This window comes from Anguilla rostrata, chromosome 11, assembly GCF_018555375.3.
Source record: "Anguilla rostrata isolate EN2019 chromosome 11, ASM1855537v3, whole genome shotgun sequence".
Classification (NCBI taxonomy): Eukaryota; Metazoa; Chordata; class Actinopteri; order Anguilliformes; family Anguillidae; genus Anguilla; species Anguilla rostrata.
This window is the reverse complement of record NC_057943.1, coordinates 40,629,331-40,657,052: the sequence shown is the minus strand read 5'-3', so window position 1 is coordinate 40,657,052 and position 27,722 is coordinate 40,629,331. Positions and strand designations below refer to the sequence as shown.

At 44.0% G+C, this 27,722-nt stretch overlaps 2 protein-coding genes across 3 annotated transcripts in view; one reads left to right on the top strand and one right to left on the bottom strand.

The window, feature by feature from the left end:
* LOC135234951 (plakophilin-1) overlaps positions 1 to 6,079 on the top strand; it is a 36,178-nt gene extending 30,099 nt beyond the window's left edge. For both annotated transcript variants that reach the window (XM_064300097.1, XM_064300098.1), the window contains exons 11-13: positions 505 to 691; positions 1,315 to 1,399; positions 3,842 to 6,079. In XM_064300097.1, coding sequence (XP_064156167.1) covers positions 505 to 691; positions 1,315 to 1,399; positions 3,842 to 3,916 — 347 coding nt within the window. In that variant the 3' untranslated portion in view covers positions 3,917 to 6,079. The remainder of the gene's footprint in view (positions 1 to 504; positions 692 to 1,314; positions 1,400 to 3,841) is intronic.
* A 3,165-nt stretch (positions 6,080 to 9,244) lies between these two features.
* tnnt2a (troponin T type 2a (cardiac)) lies at positions 9,245 to 26,016 on the bottom strand. Its single transcript, XM_064300096.1, has 12 exons — positions 25,909 to 26,016; positions 22,106 to 22,180; positions 21,268 to 21,297; positions 20,815 to 20,836; positions 20,608 to 20,671; positions 20,067 to 20,183; positions 18,925 to 19,002; positions 17,316 to 17,423; positions 16,753 to 16,862; positions 16,345 to 16,435; positions 13,140 to 13,180; positions 9,245 to 9,613 (listed from the first exon to the last, which is right to left on the bottom strand). Exons 2-12 carry the CDS (start codon positions 22,116 to 22,118, stop codon positions 9,583 to 9,585), a joined length of 705 nt encoding a protein of 234 aa, XP_064156166.1. The 5' UTR covers positions 22,119 to 22,180; positions 25,909 to 26,016; the 3' UTR covers positions 9,245 to 9,582.
* Positions 26,017 to 27,722: the final 1,706 nt, after the last annotated feature.

Here is a 27,722-nt window from a genome sequence, read left to right as displayed (position 1 = left end):
ACCCAGGTCTGGTATCACTTTCTTCAGCAGATATTAGGATATCAGTCCATCCTGATCCTTTTAAGAGCAATGGATCTGTGCAGAGGATGTGCAATACTTGGCCCAAGATCTTGGATATGGCTTAGATATTTACTGGAGGAGACTTCAGGATAACCAGCTTCTTTACATTAAAGGCATTTAGCAGACCCTCTTATCATACTCTTATCGTGTTACACTGCATCCATTGTAGCTGGATACATACTGAAGCAATGCAGGTTAAGTCCCTTGCTCAAGGGTACAACGGCAGTGTCCAACCAGGAATCAAACCTGTGACCTTTAGGTTACAAGACCGGTTCCTTACCCACTAGGCTACACTGCCACTAGCTTCATAACCATGAAGGAAGAAGTGGCTGTTGTATTACTGGAAATCAGTGGAGCTCTCAATCCCCATCAGTCGTGATCGCAATTAAGTGCACTTACACTTTTGAGCAGAATGACCCCATGTGACCATGTTCTGCTCAACAGCCCGGCAAGTTCTCCCCCAGCTGACCGGCATACTGAGTTCCGGAACCCCCGACAAGGCGGATTCGGACGAGTACCTGGCGACGGGGTGCAACACGGTCCACAGCCTTCTGAAGGCGGAGCCTGACATGGGCAAGAAAGTGCTGAACTACACGCTGGTCAACTCGCTGAGTGACATCAGCAATAATGGGTGAGGGCCGATGTTGTTGACTATACCACTGTATGATGAAGACAGCCAGTGAACATCGAAAAATGCATTAATTAAGAATACTTAGGGCAAGGATACTCAAATCTGGCCCTCGAGGCCAGTAGTGCTGCTGGTTGTCATTCTTCCCCTCTAATCAGGACTGGTTTAGACCTGGGACACCAGGTTAGTCAAATCTCTGGCCATTCACTGGCATTAATCGATCAATAAACTATCAGGTAGAAAAGTAAACCAGCAGTACTACTTGCTTAGAGGGCCAGATTTAAGTTTCCCTGAAATATGGGGTCTGCTAGACTTGCCCCTGTTTCCAAGCGACTATTGTTTATGACAATAAGGCAGGACTGTAACATCTCATCAACACTGAGAACATGGTACTTAATGCTACCAAGCAACGCCACCATGTAGTGTCTGTGCCCCACACATTCGCGATGGGAATCTGAGTGTGTTTTGTTTTGGACCCCGAGGGCAAGGGAGAGAACATTTTTTGAACTGGCGCCACAGTACACCGTGTATGTTTTCTTACAGGGAATTCTGTCATTTCAGTTCTGAAACTTTATTCAGAGTTTGCTTCAACTGCAATGGATGACTTACCTGTTTTATCTCCTCAGGTACTTTCCGAAATCTAGCAAAGCAGCTGCTCTCTTACTTTATGGGCTCTGGGCAGAAAAGGATATCCAAAGTTTCCTTAAAAAGGTAAACCTTTTGTTGAAATGTTACTGGTGAAGGTTGAGATTGAGATTTAATGAATCATGTATACATACCGCCTGTCTGAACTATCCAACTATCCACAGGTGTAGTGACAGACCCTGATGGGGTGATGCACCCTGTGGTCTATAATCTATACCTGACCGGCAGTGGCTAGCTAGTGCCCTCCTGTGCTGGCGCATAATTGGCTATAGCATAATCCATGGGGGGAGGGTTTCAGTTGGCAGGTTGATTGGAAGCCTACAGTCTTATGAAAAAATAAATAAATAAATAAAAATAATAATGATCTTAGCCACAATAATTTAACAATGTGCAAAAAGTTAAGACTCAAGAATTTGACAGCAAAGAATTAGACAACTCAAGAATTTTGATTTAAGAACAAGTTTGAAGATTACTCAAAAAAATTAATAGAGCCACGACAGACGTGAGACAGGAGGTTGGCTACATGCGCATGGCTTCAGTCATGCGAAGCTTTAAAACCACGTCAGATTTTAATATCGCGTGATGTGTGACGCACCATCATGCAAATTTCTGATAAATCACTAATGTACTTTTCACATGCGCCGCCAACACAAACGGTTTTATTCCATTTGAAACACTTACGTTAGCCTGACCGTTAGCAGTCTGTTAGCGCAGTGGCTGCACAGCTCAGCTGTGAACTTCAGGGAGACGGGAGGCTGTGGCTGACTGCGCACGGACAGGGGAGCTCGGAGTACGCCTCCGCAAACTGGCGAAGGATTTAGCTGTCGAAGGGACGGGCCTACAACTCGTGCTTCGGCATTCAAAAACCATCTGGAGTGAGAGGGAAGAGAGAGATGGTGTGAGAGGGAACAGAGGGAGATGGTGTGGAGTGAGAGAAGAAAGGGATATGGTGTGGAGTGAGAGAAGAGAGGGAAGAGCGGGAGACAGTGTGGAGGGTGAGGGAAGAGAGGGAAAAGAGGAAGACAGTGTGGAGGGTGAGGGGCGGTCGGGTGGGGTGTCTGATCCGCTGCTCCAGCTGAACGACCCCGCCCGGCTGTGGAATTTCCAGAGGGGTGGAGCGAGCAGGCGTGTTTGTGTCTGTCCGTGCTCACTCTCACCCGCGCAGCTGTGTGTCATCGCCTCCCCTCCTCCAGCCCCGCCCCGCCCGGCCCGACCCCCTCCCTTCCATCTCCCCCCGCCCGCCCGCCCGCCCCCGCCCCCCCCCCCCCCCCCCCCCGCCCGCCGCCCCCCCCACGCCCACCCCCCCCCTCCCCCACCCGCCCGCCCGCCCGCCGCCCGCCCCACCCACACCCTCTCTCCCCGCCGCCGCCGCCCCACCACCCTCTCCCCACCCACCCATTCCAGGAGAAATGCTGTAACAGAATAGCAGAGGAATCCAGAGGAACGAGTCGCGGTGCCTCCCGGGCCGTGATCACATGCCCAGCCGATCTCATCGCTGCGTTCACAGGCGTGCTGGTGCACTGGGGGCAGATCGCCCTCCGGCACATTGGCTTCCCTGCCAGGTGCAAATGCTGTATCAAGCAAGCTGGTTTTCAGAACTCTTTCTCCAGCATTTTCACTGGGAACCTACCTGGAAAAAAGAACTGTTAAACATCTGCTAAACAACACCCAGAAAAATATTTAACACATTTTTTCTTGAAACCTAATTTAGTTTGTGAACGACAAACTGTTTTATAGCTATTGATAATCAATTTGTAGGTATGGAAGGCAAGAAGTGAAAACAAGTAGTCTGTAGTCATTTTTTAAATTTTATTTTCTTTTTTTAAATACATATTTTCTCAGTACAGCCATGGGAGAGAGCCGGGGGGTTTTGCAGTGGTTTAAAATGATCGTAGCTTTCTTGAATCATGGTTTCCGTGAGCGGCTGTGTGTGTATGTGGAGAGAGAGAGCGCTTCAGCTCCCTGTCACTGTCTGGTCTTCTCGCATCGCTCAGCCACTGAGCCACGCCCGGTCTACCGCAGTTCCCTGTGGCGACACGCCTCGCCCGGGGGCCCAGAGCGCCGGAACGCAGCGACGCACACGGCCTCAGTGCGCCGTGATGGACGGGGCTGTGCTCTCGGAGAGACGGCGCTATTTGTCACGGGCAAACTGGCTGTAACCGCTCAGCGACCACAGACCTGAAGAACCAGCTGTGACTGGGGGAGTCACCAGACACGGGTCAAGCACATACGTGTAACACTTTCAACACTTTAAGCGCTGGTAAAACAAAAATGTTAAATGTTCCTTGGGAAGAAAAAATACTGCTAACCAAAAGTACAGTCGTATGAAAGAAACTTTGTTCTGAATGTTGGTGAAATATATCTTTGTCCTTTTATAATAAAGGTAGGCTATTTCAAATAAGTATTTGACTTATTTATTATTATTATGACTAACAACTTCACAATGTGGCAAATGTTCAAAGCCCCTGTTAATATTACTGTCTGTTTGTTTGTTTGTTTGTTTTACAGCAAGGGATGAACAAGAGTACCTTTGTGAACGACATTACCACGTTAGCCCACAAATCTGCCCAGGTCATTGAATAAAGTCGTTTCTGAGATACTGTTGGAAAAAAGGTACATCCTTCAAATTGAGCAGATCCCTGCACCCTCTCTTACACGCTTGCAACAGGCCTTGGAAATAATGCGTTTTTGCACGTTTCTCTGGTTCTTTGAAAATACCTTTTTGTGGGTTGATTTTGTAGCAGCTTACCAAAGGTTAATTTACGTGTTATTCAGTGTATTAGAGAAATTAATAAAGACATACATTTCCATCATTGAAATGTTGACTACATTAGTCTCTTGTAAAAGGTGGAGACCTAAATTTAGACATCCCAGGGATCTGGAGACATTGTAATGCTGCATGTAAAATATTTTTCAACGTTTTTTGTTTCCTTTTTTGTGAATTCAATTAAATGCTTTTTTTTTTTTCTTTAAATAACAAAAGCCGTTTTACAAATGTTAACAAATAAACAAAACTCGTTTTTTTATTAAAGTGTTGACAGGATATCTCTCACTGGCTAGTTAATTTGAAACTGCAGGAAGAGAATACCATATTTGTGTAGTATGGTAAAGCAGTGCTCTTAATAGTACCAATTTGTTTTGGCATACTTGGGTCCATTCTCCAGTGTTAGAAATTAATCTGAGGAATACTTTGGGTGTCTTAAATGAAATTGATGAGTCGTGTGGAGAAAGAGCTAGAAAGTTGATTGAATGAATCCATTGATGAAGATGTAAATATGTCAATTTGAAGATGCCGAAGAGGTATTTTTTATTTTGTGCTTTGGAAAGCTTATTTTACCATATGATGGTGTGTAAGTTGTGGGGTTCTCAGTATAAAACACTGTACTCGCACGGTGGTGTAAATGTGGAATGTGTGGATTTGTATCGCGTAAAAATATAAAGAAAACCATTACTTTCTTACTACGAAACTGAAATTTAATTCAAGAGATAGGGCACTATGCATAAGCTGTACTCTTGTGTACATTCTGAATGCTGTATTTGTGTTTTAAGGTTCACACTGTTGAATTTTCATATTGTGGTTTTTCAGTTTTCTCTGTACTTTCACTCAAATAGATTAAGCATGCATGGGCAAGAAGTACAAATGAATGCTTAGAGCTAAGTTAATTTCCTTGGGTATCAATTTGATGCTTTGTAAAAAGTCTGTTCATTGTGTTCATTAGATTTAGGATTGTTACAAACCCATGACTGTTAAGATAAGCTGAAGTTTTAAGTGCTTAACTAATTGATAACCATCTTGTAGCCAGTATGCATATCTTTGCGCTTTGAGCTAGATTGATGAGGTCTGAAATCTTCCCCCAGTCACGGAGAACTGCCACGTTCTTCAGGTCTAGTGTCCACCAAGATTTGGGCCAGTTTTATTTCAATTCAGTCAAACCAGCACATTAATTCAAACGTTACGATTCCATTGGAAAACACCATAAAATATTATAAAAACATTTTCGATCCATGAGTTGAATTTCAGAATTTAAGTACAGCTGAGCCCAAGCGGATTTGATTTCAGGTGATCAGGAAATCTGAAGGACTGCTGGGCTTGTTCGTTCCTCCTGAGGTGCGTTCAAATTCGGCGAACAGAGGCGAGCGTTCACGGCGAACACGTTTTCTTTGAGCGGTTAAATTTCAACGGCTTTTTAAGAACGTTCCAAATTGTTTGCATTAAACATAAACAGACATGGCGACGAGAGCGTTTGTACTCGCAGCCACTTGTGTGAAATACCCATTGGAATACCCATCTGCGAGCACGTTTCCCTCGGTCCAGCGTCCATTTTTGTTCAGCGCAAACTGCCTTTTCAGACCGCTCGCTTATGTTTGCAAACGTTCGCGGCGAACACAAAGCTAACGGAAAACAGTTTGAAAGAGTTTGCAAACGTTCGCCTTGTTCACTGAATTTGAATGCACTGATTTCTGTGAAACGTAACACTGCTACCTTTGACATTTCTCTGCTGTGTTTGTGCGTGTGACTGTGGCAAGCGTCTTTTCACGCCACTTGACCTTTCACTAATGCTAATGTGTTTGATTGGACGACCTTCATCCGTTTGGAAAACTGAAAGAGTACGCAACCCTCATGGATTGCGGTGCTGCAACTCTGAGCTGTATAGAAGTGATTGTAATGAAACTCAGATATATATATAATTGTATATACTGTGTGCGCTTTGTGACTAGACAGAATAAACATGGATTCCTTTAAAAGTGTTTTTAATTATTAAAAAAGACCAGCAGTCCCTAGACTTGGAAGCAAGTCTAGGAACATTGAACACTATGGAGTCAATGATTTTAGTTTAGCATAGGTACTCACTTCCTCAAATTTTATGGTCTGGTTTGAGTCATTAAAGGGAATTTACAACTTTACTGTGCCAGTTTACAACGTTATTGCGTAATAGGACTGCACTGCTCCTGCTGCTAGCGCAAGCAGACTGCAGTCACCTTGCGGGCTGACTCGGGGTCTGTGAGGGTCTGGTTTTTTTTTTATTATCTCATTATAGGAGTCTGACAGTCGGCTAATTACTTCACACTGCTACGACCACTTCCGTCTCCAAATCCTTACCTTTCTTTCCTTTAAATGAGCAGAATGATTTGGGTGTGGCAGTGCTAGATTATATCCTTGATACTTGAGATGCTTGCGATTCTTCCAGCTCTCCTGCCAGATTTCTGTGAGGAACCTTTCAGTAGAGAAAACCTCCTGTGGCAGGTTCTCACACACAGCTGTCTTGCCGTCATTAATCATTTTTCATGCGGCTAATTACAAGATGGTGAAGTGGGCGTCGCCCTTTTTGTACTTTCAACGGAATTAATGTGCGGTAAAGTGGGAGAGTACGCCGGATTAGGGTAGGTAACCTGTTAATAAAGAAGCAACATAAAGAATTTTATAATTATATATATTAAGTAATGTCTGTTGCCATGCGTTTGAGACTGTGGAACATCATGCGTTTCTGAAATCCTGCACTGAGGGTGTATAAACGCAGATTTCTTTTTTAAAAAGGAAAAATGTGCAGTAAGGTCGAGACAATGAGCAGTCGTCATCAGAGGGGCTGATGGGAAGTGGAGTCCAAATCTTGCTCAAATGTAGGCCACTGCTTGCAGTGCAGGATGGCATTTTGTACCACTACAAAGTAGTGGAGTCTGTCGTTTTGCCAGATAAACTCACCCCAGGCAACAACACCCTTCTCGTGTTTAAAGGCTGTGTTTCCACCAGTTCCACTCTTGTTTTCTGGAATGTTTCAGTCGACGATGACCTGCATCAAACAAACGGAGAGTACACATGACACCGTATGCGGGTTTTTTAGGCGGCGACTTCATGCTGGCAAGTCATATCGGGATACACCATTACATGGCAAGACGTGTTTCCTTTCCTCGGGGCTTTTTTCTGGCTCCTCGTTCCTGTGCGTTCACGTAGGTGGCAAGTGAAAGCATGCCTGTCGTTTCTCTTTGTGCCTTGAATCTACAGCTAGAGTTAGTCGTGACGCACGTGCCTCATCTTCATATTTTATTTGTCGATCGAAAAAAATCGAAACGTATCGCAGTTTAGCCTTGCTCCAAACTCCGTTTGCTCTCCTGTAGTACTGCGTGACCTGTGCGATCGGAACATACGCGAGGTTGCGCGGGAGCTCGTTGGAGCAGAGCCTGCACTTCGACTGCAAGTCTCCTTTTGCGGGTGACGCACTGCTGCCCTGAGAGGCATTGTTTGCCATTCAAAACTAGGGAGTAAATTATAACTAAAAAAAGGCTGTTAAAATGAACAAAATCTGAGTTGCCCAAGATATGTCTGCAAGACAGCTGCTAAACAAACAAGTTTATAACTAATAACAAGCAAAATAATATGGTTTAAAAACATATTTTGTCTGCATTAATTGCTGAAGAATATTTTCATGTAATTTCCTTCAATCTACAGTGTAACCGTTGTAATTACTGAGCTGCAATCGGTAAACGTTATTTTGAATGAACACTATATGACCAAAAGTATCTGGACACCCCTTAGTCTGGCTTTCCGCTGGTCAGTTCAGTGAGGCAATATAATGCTGCGCATGCATCATTTGCGTTCTGTGCTTCCCCAACAGTTTGGGGAAGGCCCGTTCCTGTTTCAGCATGACAATGCCCCCCTGGCACACAACAAGGTCCATATAGAAATGATTTTGTTGAGAACGGTGTGGAAGAACTTTACTGGCTTGCACAGAGCCCTGGCCTCCACCTCATTCAACACCTTTGGGATCCGTTGGAATGATGACTGTGAGCCAGGCCTAATTGTAGTCCTAAAACGCGGAAGCAGGTTTGTATTTTTGAGCTATGGATTCCCTCTGCAGATTTCCGATGCTTTTTTCCCATAGGGATTTCATTTTCTGCAGAAAATAAGGTCTGTGGCAGAAATCAATCCCTATGTGAAAAAAGCATTGGAAATCTGCCGAGGGAACCCATGGCGGAAGAAACTTCCAGGTTGGCCTACAAAAAGACGTCATCACTGTAACACCCTATTGAGTCAAAACTGTACAAGACATTACGTACTTAAATTGTTCAGATAAAATAAAAAGCATAGAATTGATGCCCAAGCCAGCAAAGAACTTGTCTTTTTTGGCATATGGATTTAACAAGTTTCTTTAGTTTAAACTTTTGTAGACCATAAGACTCCAAAAGAATCCTTGGAGAACACATCAATTTTTTTTTGTTGGTCATATTCCAATATGGTGTATACTTTTGAGTTTCTCTTTGTTAATATGCTAATATATGAATATGTAATACAGTATGTTGCACAATATCATGAAATGTCTATCATACAATAATTGATTGAATTTAACTGCTAATCTGCATAGCACAAGACCGGCTGTTGTTGGCAGTGAGAGAGCATAGTTTCATGAGCCAAGCGGGGGAGTTTACGTTGTCTCGGTTAAACAATTTCCTGTCGACGATCTTAGTTTACCAAACATGATACTTTCTTCCTTTTAGCCTTCTTCCTTTTAGCCTTTGAGCAATGTGTGTTAGGAGGGTGCGTATCATATGAGGGAACACAAGCAGGAAAGGAAAGAATAGAAAATAAAAAAGAAATCCTCCTAGGGCTCATGGTGTGAAGGTTTGTGGTTCTGGCATGCATCTTCTTTAGCCCAGTCAGATGAAAAATCACATCAGAATGTTGATGTGACATTTTTAGAAACGGCACTGAAATAGCAATGATATGGAGATGTTAGAATTTCATGCTGTATGTCAGTCAGATTCAGGCTTAGAGAAGACATTAGAGTTTGTTTCCGCAACAAGATGTCTGTATTGGTGGGGTTTGTCCAGAGTGCTTGCCTCTCATACAGCCATTACAATACCTTGATTACTTTGAACTAATAATGAAAAAAGAGTGAAAATAAAATCAATGTCATGTTTTATATGTCGTTTTGAGCTTTAATTCTTGATTTATCTATGGATACAGGGTGTGTCAGAATGGTCTCAAATAAACCCCAGAAAGAAAACTTAAAGTCTATTCACAAGGACCTACTTTAAGGGAAAAATGACAAATAGAAAATATCAATACAGAGTATTGAAAGACTAATATTGTAGACATTTTGTGAAGCAATGGCAGCAACATGTCAGCAGTGCACACATGGGCGTGAATATTGAAGGAAAGCCAGATCATGGTAAGAAAGAGCCTGTAAGGTCGTTGGCAGCAGAGATCAGGACTCATTGACTGAAGGGCTCTCGTCTTCATCTTCCAGAGATCTTCACTTCCTCAGTCTCTTCGTTCTCTTTGAGCTGCACAGAACGTACACAATAAAAATTCAATTTACAGCGCTTTAACAATTAAAAATATCAACGATAAAAACAAAGACACGCAGCATCGAAGCAATTCACATTGCACAGTCTGTACATTAAGAAATTAAAATAAAATGGATTTCATGTGAATAAGATATTTTGTTCAGCCCTGTTGTTGGACATAAAGAGCTTCCCGTTTAAAAAATGTCACCGAACTGCCAGTTACACGTTGGGCTTCCCTTATGACTGTACTCACACCACCTGCTGCCACCCGACCCTTCCACACCGCTCATCTCCCAGCTTCACACGGTGAAGGATTTGGCTTGAAAAGCGGGGAAGCTGGTATGATTGACAGGCGTGTCCCACCGATCTCTCTCTGTCACTTTAAATTGTTTCTTCCCATGAGCCATGCCAGTGAATTCACAGGGATCAATGGACATGGCATCAGCAGGGAACCCCAATGTGAGGTCATGCACTGCAGATTTTACCTTAGGGAGTGTCTCCATGGAGATCGAGTTGCTTGGTGGATTTTAACCCTTACCAGAGTTTTGGTTACTGAAAATCCCAGTCTGATTTACCTTGCTTGTTTTTCTAAACTGAAATATAATACCAGCAGAATACAAGACTCAAAAATACCTCCAGGTTTGGTTCAGATTGGATTTGGACAAGTGCAATCTGTAGCTGATTTACTGTTTTTAGACCACAATCCTTAAATGCAACACATTAAATTTGTAAAAATTTTTGTGTGTGATAAGTTGGATGGAAACCCAGCTGCAATTGGTTGAAAAGTGAAAGTTTTCTAGCCGACTAGGACGTAGCGAGGCTATATCCAGGTAAAACCTGAGCTGTATTGAGGTTAACCCAGTTCCTTTATGTCAAAACGTCTCTCAGCCTACATTTCCACCACTCTAGACGTCTGGATTCCAGCCTTTTCTCACTGAGATATGTTGCATGAAAGGGCAATCATCAAAACGGTCAAGTGTGATATTTCCCAAGCCAGAGTGAGAAGTGATAGCATCAGAGCACCAAAGTGTACACAGGTATGCACAGCTTTTTTGTGTATATATATATATATATATATATATATATATAGTCTTAATACAGTACCCATTCATACAGCATTCATACAAGGGTACAATGGCAGTGTTCTAGGTGGGAATTGAACCTGCAACCTTTATGTTACAAGCCCAGTTTATGGAGTCAGAATAAAGTCAAAAGTCTACAAGGCTTAGCTACAAGGCTTATGAGCAAAAAAAAAAAAAAAGAACAGCGAGCGTAAAACAAAAGGTCGCAAGGAGAAAAAAAACAACAACGGTGCCCACAAGAACTTCTGGCGTGCAAGTGTGCTTTTTCTCGCACACGTGTTGTTTTTAGTTTTGGCAGTCCTCCTTGTGCGCGTGTTTTAGTTTTGGCACGGGTTTTGACAATCCAGGGTGGGCTCAAAGGATTTTGTGTCTGTGAATCCAATTGGCTACTGCCCTTGTCCTTCAAATATGGTTGCTTCGTTTGCCTCCTTGTACTTCAGTGACATTTTCCTCAGAGTTAGCTTTCGTATACCGTTAAACAATATTTATAGTATTTAGCATTCGTTTTTAAACCGTTGACGTTAGTATATTAGCCATCTCAGGTGCATCCAGTGCAGAGATGTACCCCTGCATGCGAGAAAAGTCCCCCTTGCACGCCTGAAGACTGTTGTTTTTTTTCTCCTGCGATCTTTTGATTCACACGCGCAGTTATTATTTTTGCTTGTGAGCCTGGGATTTTCACACGCAAAGTTTTCTTTTTTTGCCCGCGAGCCTTGTAGCTACGCGCGCAACTTTTGGCATTATTCGAACTCCATACAGTTCCAATTCCAATGCTACACTGCTGCGTCCAAATCTGAACTTTTAAAATGTTTTCAATTATCCAGTGCAGACAGACAGGCACACACAGACTCGAGTGACAGAGGGCGTACAACTGTGTGTCTCTTTATCCCTGAGCTGTACGTGCAGATTTGGAACTGGGTTGGGTAGGTCTCACATTAAAAAGTGAGACTGGAAAAGTTTGTGATGCCTTCCACAAAATCACTAATCACACATTCAATTATGGATCAGTAAAATGTGGGTCCATGTCATTTTCTTCTCAGACAAAAATGTGAACCACATTGAAAAACAGAAAAGAATTTGAATCTGTACTGCACCCTCATGTAAAAATGCAAACCAGAAGGCCCAATGGCAGGACAGGACGGTGAGACCAGAAGGCCCAATGGCAGGACAGGATGGTGAGACCAGAAGGCCCAATGGCAGGACAGGATGGTGAGACCAGAAGGCCCAATGGCAGGACAGGATGGTGAGACCAGAAGGCCCAATGCAGGACAGATGGTGAGACCAGAAGGCCCAATGGCAGGACAGGATGGTGAGACCAGAAGGCCCAATGGTAGGACAGGATGGTGAGACCAGAAGGCCCAATGGTAGGACAGGATGGTGAGACCAGAAGGCCCAATGGTAGGACAGGATGGTGAGACCAGAAGGCCCAATGCCAGGACAGGATGGTGAGACCAGAAGGCCCAATGGTAGACAGATGGTGAGACCAGAAGCCAAAGCCACATGACTGGTGAGACCAGAAGCCCAATGGTAGGACAGGATGGTGAGACCAGAAGGCCCAATGGCAGGACAGGATGGTGAGACCAGAAGGCCCAATGGCAGGACAGGATGGTGAGAAGCCCTGGGAGGGAGGGGTCTGTGACAAGCTGTGTGCGGAGGGGTAATGGCTGATAATTTGGCTGATAATCCGGCGTGTTATGAGCAGTAACCTCGTGGGCAGATCACCAGAGATCACCAGAGCGCTCCCCAGCAGCTGTTTTCGATTCTCATTGTATCCCCAGGACCTGAGTGACAGGGTCCCTTCTGAGACCTCTTTATCTAACTCGCCCTTTGTTTCATCAGTTCATTCACACACGGCCCCCACTGAAGGTCAGCTCACAGCTATGGCAGACCGGCTTCTAATGACACGGACTGGGAGACGGGGAATGTTACGGATTTTTGGCAAAGCAGAAGTTAAACTGTCACTCTGAGCGTATTATCTCAAGCTCATGCAGGTTTAGCACTCCAAGGTACGTAGACCAGATGGAATATATTTCAATTAAAGCATGTGTATAAAAAAACATAGAATAAATCCCTTCTTAAAGGTTATCCTACATACAATAGTTTCTTTAAAAACATAATCTCCCTACATTACACCATCTCTCTGTGAATACAGAAATTTGGCACTTGTACATTTGGCTGTTGTAATGAGACTAGTTTATTGGGCTGGGATTCACCGATACATCAGCAATATTATTGTGCACTTAAAATCCTGGCAAGGCAACTGTTTTAGTGCAAGTCCAATCACGGGTTTTGATGGGGACACACTGTTTGGCTTGTGTGAAATATGAGAGAGAGAGAGAGCGAGAGATGAGAGAAGGTGAGAGAGAGAGCGAGAGATGAGAGAAGGTGAGAGAGAGAGCGAGAGATGAGAGAAGGTGAGAGAGAGAAAAGATGACGCTCACGTTGTCTGGTGGTCGCTCACGCGGTTCCTCAGGACGTTAACCTGTGGGAAAAAGAGCAACGAAACAATGAATCCAGTGATGCGTCGGGAACGATGAAGAGATTCTGGCAAGACTGGCAGAGGAGGGCTGAACTTTACGCCTCCTTCGTCTGATTGCCGAAACCTCTCAGCAAGGGTGGGGTAGCTCTGCTGCTCATGGACTTTGTAACGCTCTCGTGAACGTGCTAGTGCAGGAACACATGCGTTATCCAGGTACACAAGCCAGGGGTTCCCAGTCCTGTTCGTGCCTGGCCTAGTCCAGCCAGTTTCTTTCCCATCAGGCCACATAACACTTCATTCAATCATTTGCTGCCTTAAGTTGCAGCCACTCCCTTCCTTTCTGAGAGTGTCAGTTAAAGATTGGAGGAAAACCAATAAGATGACAGATCCCCTTGGACTGTGAGTGCTGAGTTCTCTGTTCGGCTAAGCCAGAACTATTAGGCACTTTGTCGCTCAGTTGACTGCGGCAGTTCACAGTCTGCACACACTGTCCCAGTTGGGTGGGGCTAGCAGGCCACCCAAGACGACTGAAACCAACTGCTTTTGTGCCAGATTTTTAGACTGCCGTCATATATTGTAAAGCACATAGGATTATGCTTCTGATGGGGAACTAGAAACACAAGCAAAGACAGTAATTTGAAAACCAATACTGTGTACTTTACTAACAGCTGTGACATTGGCATGTATTTACAGCATTGTAATTAGTTGATTATTTATTTTTAAATGTGGTGTTATATTACTCCTCCTATTTAGGAGACTGAAACAGGGATCTGAAGCATATTTCCTGTTGGGATATTTCATAAACGGAATACTAAGATCATCTTCTTTAAAATAGTTCATTTCTTTGAGAATGGTGTCATGACGGCAGGCTTTAAAATTGTGTGCTCCAGTTTCAGTCTTTTTATATTATTGGTTTGTAATTCAACTCTTGAATAGTTTTCTTTTCTTGAATAACTTTAGTTTGACTGCGAACAAACTGTCCAAGTGCTCAAAGGTCGCTACTAATTGAATACTATTTTTCACTGGGTGTGCAAAAATAAACCTTAACCAGAATTTAGACATATTACATGTCTGCAGTAATGGTCATCACAATGCAAAGCAGCTACCCCTAATCTATGAGAACATACGGCTTGCCATCAATTATATTATTTCTAAAACCATGTCATTAAAATATATTTTTAAGTAAGTTCTAGCTACTAGGTGCTTGGTGTACTAATACATTTCGTCAATGGTCTGATTGGAGTCGCAAGTATAGTCAAATGAAATCAAATGTGATGAATGTTAAGCATAGTTAAGTTGTTGTGTTGATAGCTCATTTCCTTTGGCATCTGCACATGTTTTACGATGTGACATTTTTTTCATTTCACACAAAGCTGTGCTGTGGGTTGGCACTGCTACATTTAACCCTTCAATCTCATAAAATCTCTCATTATTTTATTTATCAGCTGTGTGTACACATACATTCCACCCTACTTGTATGCAAAGTAATATTTACCAGGGCTACTGGGTGGCGCATCCTGTTAAGACATTGCTTGGGTACATGAACGGGCCCCCGATTTGATTTTGAATCCAGAGCATGCCAGTGCTGTGTCAACTGTGGCTGTCATCTCCACCGGGCAACTCACAGTTGGCTCTAGTGTCGCCCAGGGATGGTAAGGTCTCCATCCGCTAAGACAATAGCATCTTGTTTCGCAACCCTGCTGGCGGATCAGATGCCTGCACCTCCACCTGCTTTGCACAGTGTTTTCTGGGGACCTTCGCGTGCTTCTGAGGACAGCACGAGCTTGTCTGCACTCTCCCGAACGAGTAGGAGAGGTTGCAGCAATGGAGCAACTGAATTTAAGATTAAATGTAATCTTCTATTGTCCCATAAGTGTTTGTACCATGGTGGACATAATTTAGTAAACAGAGTTTCAGTTGGTTTGAAATACAGTTTCTTTGGCTGAAAGATAAAATGGTGTTTGTTTGTTTTTTGCGCAAATTTTTTCAACATGTGAGAAACTTTGTATATATGAATTTTCAGTTATGGGTCTAGAGTCTTAAGTGATATATTATTTTTATATTTATTCTTCCATTATTCTAGAGACTTCCTTGTTTGTACTGAATATATCAAATTATCAGTGTCGTTTTATTCTCAACAAAGTAGGCTACATTCATACGTGGACAATGGAAGAGCAACTTTAGATCAACGCAAACTTATACTAAAACTCTGCATCGCAACCTTGTGCTTAAGAAGTATGAGGTGATTGATATGGTTTGCGTGCAATGTAATTCCTGCTTAAGAACCAGACCCGGGTCAAGCACATAGTTTAAATGCTTTACATGCTGGGATATTGAAAACATACTGCAGATGCCTCAGACTTTTAAATACAAACTGATCCTAACCAAAACATTCAATCAAATGATAGGGGAATTCTGTTCTGAATGCTGGGGATTATAGATGTTTAAGTTGACAGCAATTTGCAGAAATTCTACTGCGGTTACGTATTTAAAATAATTAATCCCCCAGGATATATACGACTCCGTTACTATATGCGCAGTTTTCCTACACTTACAGAAGTAGATTCATGCCCATGTTGGTGAAGGAAGCCCCTACGGTGTCTGTCACACCCAGAGATGTGAAGCAAAGACAAAGAACAGCAGGATTGCGATCTTACTACAACCCCCATTCACTTTTAACGGCCACTTCAATATAAGGTTTTAATCAAAACGTATTTATTTATATTTACACAAAACATAATCAATAATAGTATATATAATAATATATAATGTATAAGTTTTCAAGTCTTCATCGTCCCCTATCTCCCTATGCGAGAATTGGATTGCAGGCACTCTGCTTGTGTCTGCAATACATATTGTCAGTTGCTGACGATGGGAAGCGTATGTGTGGAATCTATTAAAGGGTTTAAAAAGTAAAACTGAAAAAAAAGAGTGACCCGCTTTACACGGCCAATTTTGGTTTTTAAAAAAATAACTGACTTATTTTGTGTGGTTTTTACAACATATTTCTATAGTTGAGGGCACTCACAACATATTAAGCCCTACTAGTCTTAACAGAAGGGTTCCCTTTTATCTTTTCTACAGTCCATGGGCTCTTGTCATTCTGTAGTTTTTGTGGGATTATCTTCCCTTACAGTGTCGTGTGTTGTGCTGGAGCGCATTCTTACCTCATATTTCTGCCGTTGGAACTTGTATTGCAGCTCAAATTTCTCTGCCTCCAGCTGGTGCAGCCACTTCCACAGCTCGCTGGCCTTTTCTCTGTAATGGCAACATGATTGGTGGGTGCGGTTGTTATAGAAACACCATGCATATATGTATATCCATATTGATGGTTCTGTTTTTTGAAAGTGACTGTTATGTAAGTGCTGTAGCTTTGTGTGTTATACTATAGTTGCACTGAATCGAGTCAGAAAACTTCCCATAAGCAGTTATGCCTTGGAAACATCTTGTTGCTTAGTCCCTCAAAGCCCATTGTTTCGGAATGTCACTTTATCCGTGAAGGGGCTATGCTTAGGAACTGTGCCTTCTCTGGTTCTGTGGTGTTTTCCTGTGTGAGGAAGCTAGCCCAGCCCTACTTTAGCTTGTCCTGGCTCAGGTCATCGATGTCCAGAGGTTTCCGGCGATCGCCGAGGATCTTTTTCTTCTTCTCGCGCTCTGTCTGCTTCTTTCCGCTCCGCCTCTCCGTCTGCAAGGTTCAATCGCCCTCAGTAAGCAAACACAATAAAGTAAATTAGGCTTTGTCTCACCTTGATGTTTATAGCTAGAAAACAAGCTGGCTGTTTAGCCTTTTAGTTGGACTATTAGCTAATAGCATTAACTAACTACATTTCCAGTGGGGATTTATTCCTTAATGTTGTTCAAGTATTTAGTACTCTGTTGAAGATCTTTTACTCTAAAGCATCTAATTTGCATAATTTAATTTGCTGCATATCAATTTAGCTTGTAAACTGTTACCTTTGGGTAATTTTGGTATTCAGTGTAATTCTTTATTGTGTAGTTGTGCTGTAGGTCTCTCCGAAATTATATGGGCTTTTCTTTAAAAAAAAAATATTTTCTTGCTATTGGCCTCTGGAGTTCCATTGTCCTGGACAGTCGGCTTTTCCTTTCTATGTACTCCCGTGAGGGCCACATTTCCTACCATCTGCATGTAACCTCCAAAATGGAGGCTGGTGAGGGTCTTCTTCTTCTTTGCGTCATCATCAGCTTTCTTCTTTGCCTCTTCCTCCTCCTTCCTCGCTTTCTCCTCCTGAAAATCAGAATCGTCATTTTGCATTTCTCATAATTTTACATATTTCACTGTTGACATTTAAGGCCAAAGTCTATCAAATTACCATTGATATGTGTGTATGTTTGACAGTAATGTTAACTTAGAACAGTCAGGTGGTCTCATGTGGAGACATTTTAACAAGCACAAATCCGCAATAGCTGCGACTGCACACGCGCATGCATCCATGTGTGCATGTATCCACGCACGCACCCTCACACAAACACGTGACCTCTTCTTTGGCTCATGACCAACCTTTCCACAAAATCTTGTGCAAATCTGTGAATCCATTCGGGAGTTATGCGCCTTTTTGTGATAGCCCACGCCCATCGCCCCGCCCCCTCTTGGTCAATCGGCCTTGAAAGTTACTCCGCTCTACCTTCGGTCATGACCAACCTCCATGCCAAATTTTAGCCTCCTGGGGGCGAAAACAGTGGCCGCTACGGGGTGGGACACTTTTTGTGGACCGACCGACCGACCGACAGACAGAGCTATAGAGCTGCGGTCACAGCTAAAAAGGGCAATTTCCTTATGTATCCCTAAATGAGTTTAGCTCTTTAATGCCTGAACCAAGAACTTTAGACTTATTAACTTTTCTTGTATAACTTGTATATTTCATGATAATCCTAGGGAATGTGTGTTCACTGTGCAGACTGGTACGTTGAATTCTGCGAAAGGGCTGGTACATTTAGAATCTTTAAATGATTTACTTTATCTTTATCATCTCCTTGAGGTCGTATCTCATGTGTTTTTATGTGATTGTCTTTCTGAACTGCTTGTAACCAATGAAGGATCTAGCCCCCTACCTGGCTGTCTTAATTCCACTCAAGGCCAGTGAAAGATCTCACTGTTTAATTGGCTAATTCCACTAAAGGCCAGTAAAGGATCTAGCCCCCTACCTGGCTGTCTTAATTCCACTCAAGGCCAGTGAAAGATCTCACTGTTTAATTGGCTAATTCCACTAAAGGCCAGTAAAGGATCTAGCCCCCTACCTGGCTGTCTTAATTCCACTCAAGGCCAGTGAAAGATCTCACTGTTTAATTGGCTAATTCCACTAAAGCCCAGTAAAGGATCTAGCTCTCTACCTGGCTGTCTTAATTCTGCTCAAGGCCAGTGAATGATCTAACTGTTTACCTGGCTGGCTAATTCCACTCAAGGCCAGTGAAAGATCTCACTGTTTAATTGGCTAATTCCACTAAAGGCCAGTAAAGGATCTAGCTCTCTACCTGGCTGTCTTAATTCTGCTCAAGGCCAGTGAAAGATCTAGCTCTTTACCTGGGTGTCTAATTTCGCTCCAGGCCAGTGAAGGATATTGCTGTCTTCCTGGCTGTCTAATTTCGCTCAAGGCCAATGGAGGATCTCACTGTCTACGTTTGTTCTGTCATGAATTTGTTTAGCCACTCGGGGGGGGGGGGGGGGGGTGTGGTTCAGGTGATCATGTGATGTCGTTCCAGGATAATGTGATGGACATGGGAAGACTTGCCTCCACCCGTTTCTGGCGTTCCTTCTCTCTGTCGCTGCGGATCCTATGCTGCTCTGCACGTTCAGATCGACGTTTTTCCTGAAACAAATGGACAGAATTCTCAGTTTTCCAGAAGCGTTCACGTATTCACGATGTGAATATTCACGTGCTTCAGCTTTTCCTTTCTTGGTTCCTGAGGGGATTTTCCTGTGTTGCTTTCATTTTTAATATGTTGTGTGTCTGCTGTTCAGTGGAGTAACTGCACTTACATTTAGCTTTTGTGATGAATCTGATGGCTGTAGATGTCACGATGGTTTTCTTTAAATCTAGTGAAAAGCTATAAAGTCTATCTGATGGTCTGCCTAAGAAACCTTTTTTTTTAGACAGGCAGAAAATATAAAATACCTGCCATAAAATTTTGGTTCACACGTGGACTATCATTATCAAATTTAAAGTGACATTAGCTCAGCAGGGAACCTTTACCCAATGACAATTATAGGTCATTAACTTCCAATTGTACGCATTTACCAAGGCATTATAGGGAAAGAATGTGTAGTGTAAGTGACTTTTCAGCAGAGTGTAGTTGTTAAGGGGCTAGGATTGTAACAGGATGAAGCACTGCTGTCATATCCTTGAGAAAATTTATTGCTTCAATAAATAGTATGCCGTGCGAGTGGATGGTGTGTAGGCTTTGGGGCTGGCTGTGGTTCTGCTGAGCAAACACATTGTGTGAAATATCTTTCTCAGTCGGAATTTCAATTTGCAACTTTTGGGTTGCGCCATGCACATGGCATTGCAGCACTGCAGGTCTGTGCCCGGCTGACACCCTGATGCGAGATCAGTGGGTTTCTTAGCAACAACGTGCTTTATTAACAAACCAATTGTATGTTGCTTCTGAAGAATTATGAATTTGTGTTGGTGGAGCCTAAACTTGCTGTAACCAATCAGACTGTAGAACACCAATCTCGCAAAATGCTATTGTCTTGAGATGGAGCATCTAGGGTCAAAACAACCCTTCTGGTTGTTCAGCATCTTGAGCACTTCATCGCTGTACTGAAAACACAGATTTGTGCTCTATACTGAATGGAGCATTGGCCTTGAGCAGCAGCACTGGGATGTGACGGTGACGCTATGGTGGGGTGAAGGAGGGAGGAGTCACTCACAATCCGGTCCGTCAGGTTGATCAGTTCCTCTTCCTCCTTCTTGCGGTTCTCGAAGTGGGCCTCGATCAGGGTCTGCAGCTCGTTCAGGTCCTTCTCCATGCGCTTTCGGTGGATGTCCTGCAGAGGGGAAGGGTAGTCCTGGGTATCTGTGGCGCGCCCTGGTGCTCAAACCGAACTCTACCGTGTGGTGCTACTGCCTGAATTAGTCATTTAAGGCAGGGCTGTGTGAGCCTGTTCCTGGAGGGAACTGCTGGCTTTTGCCATTGCTCAGAACTTAACAGACCGTTCTGGGAGTTAGTGGTGTCTAAAGAGTAGAGTTTCTGCTCTGTACTGTAGAGGACCTTCTGGGCGTTGGTGGTGCCTAAAGAGTAGAGTTTCTGCTCTATACTGTAGAGGACCTTCTGGGCGTTGGTGGTGTCTAAAGAGTAGAGTTTCTGCTCTATACTGTAGAGGACTTTGAGATTCCAACATGAAAGGAGTCACATAAACGCAGCTACAAACCCTCAGTGTTTCTGCTGGACATGTGCTTGGATCCACTTACGTCAAAATCAACTTTCTCCCCATCGGGGATCTTCGGCGGTACCAGGTTGGGCATCATGAACGGTCTGTGTGGAACACAGCAGCCATTAATGGGCAAATCATTTGAAGCAATGGTGCAGTTTTGTTGCGCAAATATGTGAAACGCAGCACAGGTAAAACTTTGTTAATCCCAAATGCACTGTAGGCACAAATTTGCTTGCATACTTACTTTGGCTTAGGCTTTGCCTCCTCTGTTCCAGAGAAAAGACAGAGAGAAAATTAAACCCATTAACACATACCCGGGAGAAATGCTGACAAAGCCTTTCAATTGCATGTCGCGGCACGGGTGTGATTAATGCGAAGTTTCGACTTGCGTCTCAGAACGTTCAGTTTGGCCGCGTTCAAGTGGTGGCTTGTGTACAGGCGTTGCTGCCTTTTAAATTGTTTATTTATTTTATTTTTTTTTATGGGGGATTAGTTGGGAATCTGGGCACAAAGGGAGTGACTTTATTGTGATGAGTGTAATGGGACTCGTCTGCAGATGTTGGCAGGTCAGGCTACTCCACTTCCACTTGCGATGTTTACGGTGTGATAAAGCCTGTTGGCTTTTACGGCCTCCCTGTAGGAACGTGCGCATCGCACCGCTCCGGGCGAGGCAGACGGCGGGAGGGGCTGTCGGTACCTTCGCCTTCTTCCAGCTCCTCCGCGGCATCTGCAGACGTGGAGACAGATCCGGGGGGGGGGGGGGGGATGTTAATGACGCACAGCCGTGCCACGGGCGGCGGCGTACCCCGAGCCCGAGGTTCGAGGAAGAGGAACCAGAATAGAATGGCGATAAGCTGAGAGAGAGAGAGGGGGAGAGGGCCAGAGGGAAAGTGTGCCTGACGAAAGACAGACTCTCCCTCCCGGTCACGTTTACCGAAGAAGGGCTGGCATCTGAGGAATCTCTCCTCCCTTCCTCCTCCTCGTGGGAGAGCTTTCTGCCCGTCGAACTTTCCACCCAATGTTCTGCAGTACACTCTCAGTCCCCCCCCCCCCCCACTTCCCCAACCGCCATCCCCCGATCCCTCCAAACGTGTCCACACACCTCCGCCTGTCAGAGATAATACGTTTGCCGCCGGCACGCAAGCGTCTCACTTGCACTGGGAGGGGTCACCGTTTATCTGAATTTCTATTTTGACCCCAGCGCCGGGCGGTCGGTGACCTTTCAGACGCTCGGGGCGAGAATCAAGCGAAAAATAAATTAACGGTCTGTTTACCTTTCCTTGCCGAGAGGAAGACAGACCTGCTTGCATTTGTGTTCTGAAGAAAAGGGTGTACAGTTCTTTTTTGTTTTTTTTTGGTTGACATATCTGTGTGACAACCGCAGAATGTCAACAATTGTGAAGTGCTCACGCTTAATTTCCAAAGCTTGAAGCGTGAACGTTTTAGAAATTCTCAGCGTCTAGCCTCAGTTATTGTTTCATTCTTGCGTGGAGGTGTTTTCTGATGGAGTGGTGACAAATTACATAACACCTCACCTGGCTCCTGCATGGTCTCCTTTTCCTCCTCTTCACCTGCAAGGGCCTCTTCCTCCTCTTCCTCATCATGAAGCTCTGTCAATCACATGTTGATTTAGTGATATCATTTGGTTCCAATAAGCCCCATGTCTGAGCTCACAAAATGGGGACACACAAGAAGTTGTAATACTGCTAGGCTCCATTTAACATGGATGTTAAATCTTTTTTTGAAGAATGCACAATGTAAAGTGGTGAATTAAAAATGTGACATCAATTTGACTTGTCAGTGCCTAATTGTTTTGGTTTTATTATTTTATTAATATGCAATGACAGTAAATTTGTGGTTCTGAATTAAAAATACGGAGAATACCAGTCACAGGGAGTCAACATCTTAGCTCACTGTCCAAATATTTTCCCGTGACTTTGCTTTGGGGTGCATCTTCAGTTCACTTTTGGCCCCAAATAATTGAGACAGTTTATCATTTCTGGGTCTCTGTGAAGCATTCCTTCACAACAACCTTGCAGCGAGTTAATGAGTTACTGAGTTGTTTGGCTTTAAGACACCCTGTGTTGTGCCTGTTGCCTGGAATGAACATGCTCTCCATTTCCGATCCAATTAATCCCACTCAGAAGATTGAAAACCGTATTTAGACTTAAGATGGCGTTAAGGTTTCAGGGATAATTGTGTTGTGCTTCACTGACATTAGCCAGTATTAATATCTGAGTGATTCAGAAGTGTTTTCTTTCCACGACGAGTTTGGTATCTGTTGAATGGTATGTATCTGGGAGGAGGGTGTGGCCTTGGTGGCTGACTCATTCCTCTGAAAGATAACAGCCCTCGACTGTCAACAGATGCAACTCTGCCAGCGCTCTACACCGTAATCGAGAGTGACAGTACAATGTAACAGGCGCTGGCATCCACTTTAGACAAGAGGCAGATTGTAGATCGGTCCGGATCAAATTGACTGCATTATGGCTGGCAGTGCAGGGAACAGCGAAGTGACAGTATGTGCATTGTTGTATTCATGATTGTCCTTGGGTGTGTCTCATGCCTGACTACTTTTCCCAGAATTGAGGTAGTACTCTTTTTAAACCACATTTGTTCATTTTGTGCAAGAAATGATGACTGATTACTCATTTTATATAATAGCTATCTACAACTACAATTACTGCTGCCGCTACTACTACAACTACTAATGCAAATACTGTATATAGACCATATATATTTTTATTTGGTATTGTTGTCATTAATTACCCTTTTAAAAATAAAACAACTTTTTAACTTTTTCTTGCTTTTAATACCAAAGTTTTAAAGGAGAGCACAACTTGAAAATATAAAATATTGGTTAGTGAAAAAAGAAAAGTCTAGCAGCAAAGCGTGATGCGTAAGTGATGCGGACGTGCAAAAGCAAGCAGTACTACCTTCCTCCGCCTCCGCCTCCTCCTCCTCCTCCTCCTCTACCTCCGCCACCACTTCTGCACAAAGCAAAAGTGTGGTTAGGAGGCCTGCTGTTTACCAGCCAGGATTACAAGCACAAACACACAGAGCACAGACTAGCCAGAGCCAGGCACAGACTAAACAAAGCCGGGCACAGACTAACCAGAGCCAGGCACAGACTAAACAAAGCCAGGCACAGACTAAACAAAGCCGGGCACAGACTAACCAGAGCCAGGCACAGACTAAACAAAGCCGGGCACAGACTAGCCAGAGCCAGGCACAGACTAACAACAGGACAGACACAGGCAGGCACAGACTAACAAGCGCACAGCACCAGAGCCAGGCACAGACTAAACAAAGCCGGGCACAGACTAGCCAGAGCCAGGCACAGACTAAACAAAGCCAGGCACAGACTAGCCAGAGCCAGGCACAGACTAAACAAAGCCAGGCATAGACTAAACAAAGCCAGGCACAGGCCAATCAAAGCCGGGCACAGACTAGCCAAAGCCAGGCACAAAAAGCAGAACCCTATATTGAACTTGCTGCATCGAGTAAATCACTAACTTCACGTTGTTTAGCGAAAGTCACAAATTCACGCTTGCGGCCGTTCGTGCCAGAAGCAGGTCGTCTGTTTGAACTGAAGCCAACAAATTGATGTTGCAGAAAGCAGATTAACACATTCAGTTAGATTGACGATGAAGGTATGATTAAATAAATATTGAAACTGTAATGCATTGTTTTTGAACTTTGTTCCTCATCTTCGATTGTCTTCCATTTCCTCCTGATTAGTCTCAGATCCTCCAGAGATGTCTGTATCTGACTTTTAATGAGCTGCCATTTTATTTATTTTATTTATGTTAAATGTTGTAATTTTGTAGTCTGTTGCTGCTTCCTAGGTCAGGTCTCTCTTGGTTAAATAAAGGTTAAATAAAGTAAAAAATATTTGGACACTGCTCCTGCCATTGTCTGGGCTATCCAGCACGGCCCCATATACTGTACACCTACATGGTAGCTAAGATGGAAAAGGTGGAAGCAGGAATGAGACTGACCTATTGACCACCACCATCAGTTTCTGATTCTGACAGGGGGAGTGGATGTACACTTGAGGGGTTAAAGTTATGACAGTTCCTAAATTCCTTCTGATTTCAAAACGTCATCTGGAGAAGGTTCTCAGTCAATCATGATTTATTACTGGCTTGTTTTTGTAAGAACAAAATTGAAGTCCTTCGAAAAACAGTGAAAACAGTGCACACACATTCCTTCTGTTGTGCAATTGGAATTTAACATGCTGACAGTGGTCAACAACAGGTGTGTAGAAAACCAGTGCTAGTTCCCTGTGAGAGGATTGTGGGTTGGGGGGAGGGAGGATAACAGCTGGATAAGTCCAGCTGAGTCAAGTGTCCTTATTACAGACCGAGCTGTGTGTTCTGCCACCCCAAACAGCAGCTGTCCCTATTACAGACCGAGCTGTGTGTTCTGCCACCCCAAACAGCAGCTGTCCCTATTACAGACCGAGCTGTGTGTTCTGCCTCCCCAAACAGCAGCTGCCCCTATTACAGACCGAGCTGTGTGTTCTGCCTCCCCAAACAGCAGCTGTCCCTATTACAGACCGAGCTGTGTGTTCTGCCTCCCCAAACAGCAGCTGTCCCTATTACAGACCGAGCTGTGTGTTCTGCCTCCGCAAACAGCAGCTGTCCCTATTACAGACCGAGCTGTGTGTTCTGCCTCCCCAAACAGCAGCTGCCCTATTACAGACCAGCTGTGTTCTGCCTCCCCAAACAGCAGCTGCCCCTATTACAGACCGAGCTGTGTGTTCTGCCTCCCCAAACAGCAGCTGCCCCTATTACAGACCGAGCTGTGTGTTCTGCCTCCCCAAACAGCAGCTGCCCCTATTACAGACCGAGCTGTGTGTTCTGCCTCCCCAAACAGCAGCTGCCCTTATTACAGACCGAGCTGTGTGTTAACATTCTTAGATCTGAACTGTATGGACTGACAGGATCAGTTCAGAAGTCTGTGATGGTCTCCGCTATGCTAGATTATCTACAACTGCTAAAACAACTACTACCGCTACTACTATTAATACTGCGGTTACTAGGGTTCTATTGACCCACTGTTAGATAAATCGCAGAGACCTTTTCTTTTTTTTCTTTTTTGTTCTTTCGTTGTTGGTGGTTGATCTTTTATTACTATTTTGATTTGTACTTTGTAATTTTGTACTTGTAATTTTATCAGTATATTTTTAATCTGTACACAGTACTGTGTTCTTTCATTGTTATGTCTCACTCTGTTCTATTGCCATTATTCATTTATATCACATTTGTATGGCAGTGTGAAATGGTAAAATGTCACATTTTATGGGTTTTTTAAATCATCATGTAGTACATACCTTCAGCGACCTCTTCCTCTGCTTTAGGCGAGAGAGATAAAGAAGGAGTGCACCGTTACTAATCGGCAAACGACAACCGACGAGATAACACGCAGGCATCGGACAGCACGCGGTCAGCAGTCATTAACAGAAAAAGCAACTGAGATTCAGGCTCCTTGTGTTGCTTTTGGTAGTTCAGAGTCACAGAGCACTAATTTATCAATCCAGGCTGAAGAATCTACAAACTGCTGTCATTTTCAAAGGGAACATCCTTTGATGTAACCAGTGATATCCATATAACATTCTGTCGGCCTAAAGAACTGCGTTCAGAACTTTGCGGAACGCGGACAACGGTGCAGGTCACCAGGTTCCATTTTACACTCTTTATAGTGAATAGTTGCGGCCTCAAAAACAGGGGAATCTCATGTGTATTGTTCATAATGGCACATCAGACGCAGTGGTTTTAGGATATTCTTACAGTAAGAAATAGGGGTTTATGTATAACATTATATGTTAGTTTTGAATTTAATTCAATACTTTGTTGCCATATCAGCTTGGTAGTTGCTAGGGATTAGTGCATCCACTCAAATGTGTCTAAATTTACAAAACAAATTCCACTACGCAGTGTGTTTAGATTCATTCAATAGACGATATGACTTACCTTCCTGTTCCCTGAAATGAATGAAAGAGGGTTATTTCAGTTACTTTCAGACACAAGTGAAATAATGCAGTAGTTCTGGATAAACTGGCTTGCTTTTCTGATCCCAGTGTGATGTGGATTTTGGCTTATATAAAGTGTGTAATTTTTCAGTGGCATAGAGTGGTCACGCATGTGCGACAGCAGAAATGTAAACTCTTACATACTCGTACTCCTCCACCTCCTCGTTGTCTGACATGTTTAGTTGGGGACCTGTGAAACAGCAACGCATCCACTGATGACATCGTTCTGGGAACATTGCATGCCGTCCAGTCCTGTCTCCATTTTGTTTCTGTTCTTTTTAAAGGATTCCATGAATTTCATCTTATCCACTTACAGTTGAACAAATCAAATGGTAGGAAGTGTGTGTACACACACACACACACAATAAGAAAAACTGACTTCCATTATTATTATTTTTTGTTTAACAAACAAGGTACTCTCTCCTACCTGAAAAGGTGAAGTGCTGGAGTCGAATCGGAACGACTGATGCCCCGCGTATAAAATCCCTCTTCCTGTCTCCCTTAAAGCCGTTCTCCTTTAAAGACTGTCCCCACGGTCACGTGACTAAGGCCTGGGCCTGACCTGGATGCCTGGCGAGAGGCAGCGACAGAGAGGGAGGGGTGGGCCTTCCGGGGCTCCGTATTGTATGTATTTTTAACTGAGAGGGTGACTGCACAACTCTTTGTTGGTGCTCCCAAAAAAGGCTGGGTCTTTGTTCAGGCGAAGGAAATGGGGGTGAGCTCGGGGGTTGGTCCTGTTTCATCCTTCCACCCTCTCGGGTAGGTCACGCTGACGTGAAGCCGTCTCTTTTTTTTTCCCTAATCGGCCCTCCTCTTTATTTTCGAGGCGACAATGAGCTCGAGCCGGTCTCCAGTCACGTCCTCACCGCCTGCGATAACACCGTCTGCTTCTCCCCCGCGTTGCGCGCGGTCCACTGGCAGGGGCACGCTGTGTTCTGGGCGTCCTAGTGCCCAAAAATTGGTCCGTCCCCCCCCCCCTTCCCCGCGCAATTGCAATCTCCTCCAGGTCCACCCGCAAATTTCTCGGGTACACCCATGGTTGTAACTCTGGTGCCACTAATGACATGGACCAGCTGTGGGCCTCGACCAATCAGTGGGGAAGCTATGAAATCACC

What these genes read in the sequence shown, in the direction of transcription:
- tnnt2a (XM_064300096.1), bottom strand. An exon ending in GAGGCAAAGCCTAAGCCAAA is followed by an intron (nt 20,672 to 20,814) that starts GTAAGTATGCAA and finishes TGTTCCACACAG; the next exon opens with ACCGTTCATGATGCCCAACC. An exon ending in CTGAGCCAGGACAAGCTAAA is followed by an intron (nt 16,436 to 16,752) that starts GTAGGGCTGGGC and finishes TTGCCATTACAG; the next exon opens with AGAAAAGGCCAGCGAGCTGT.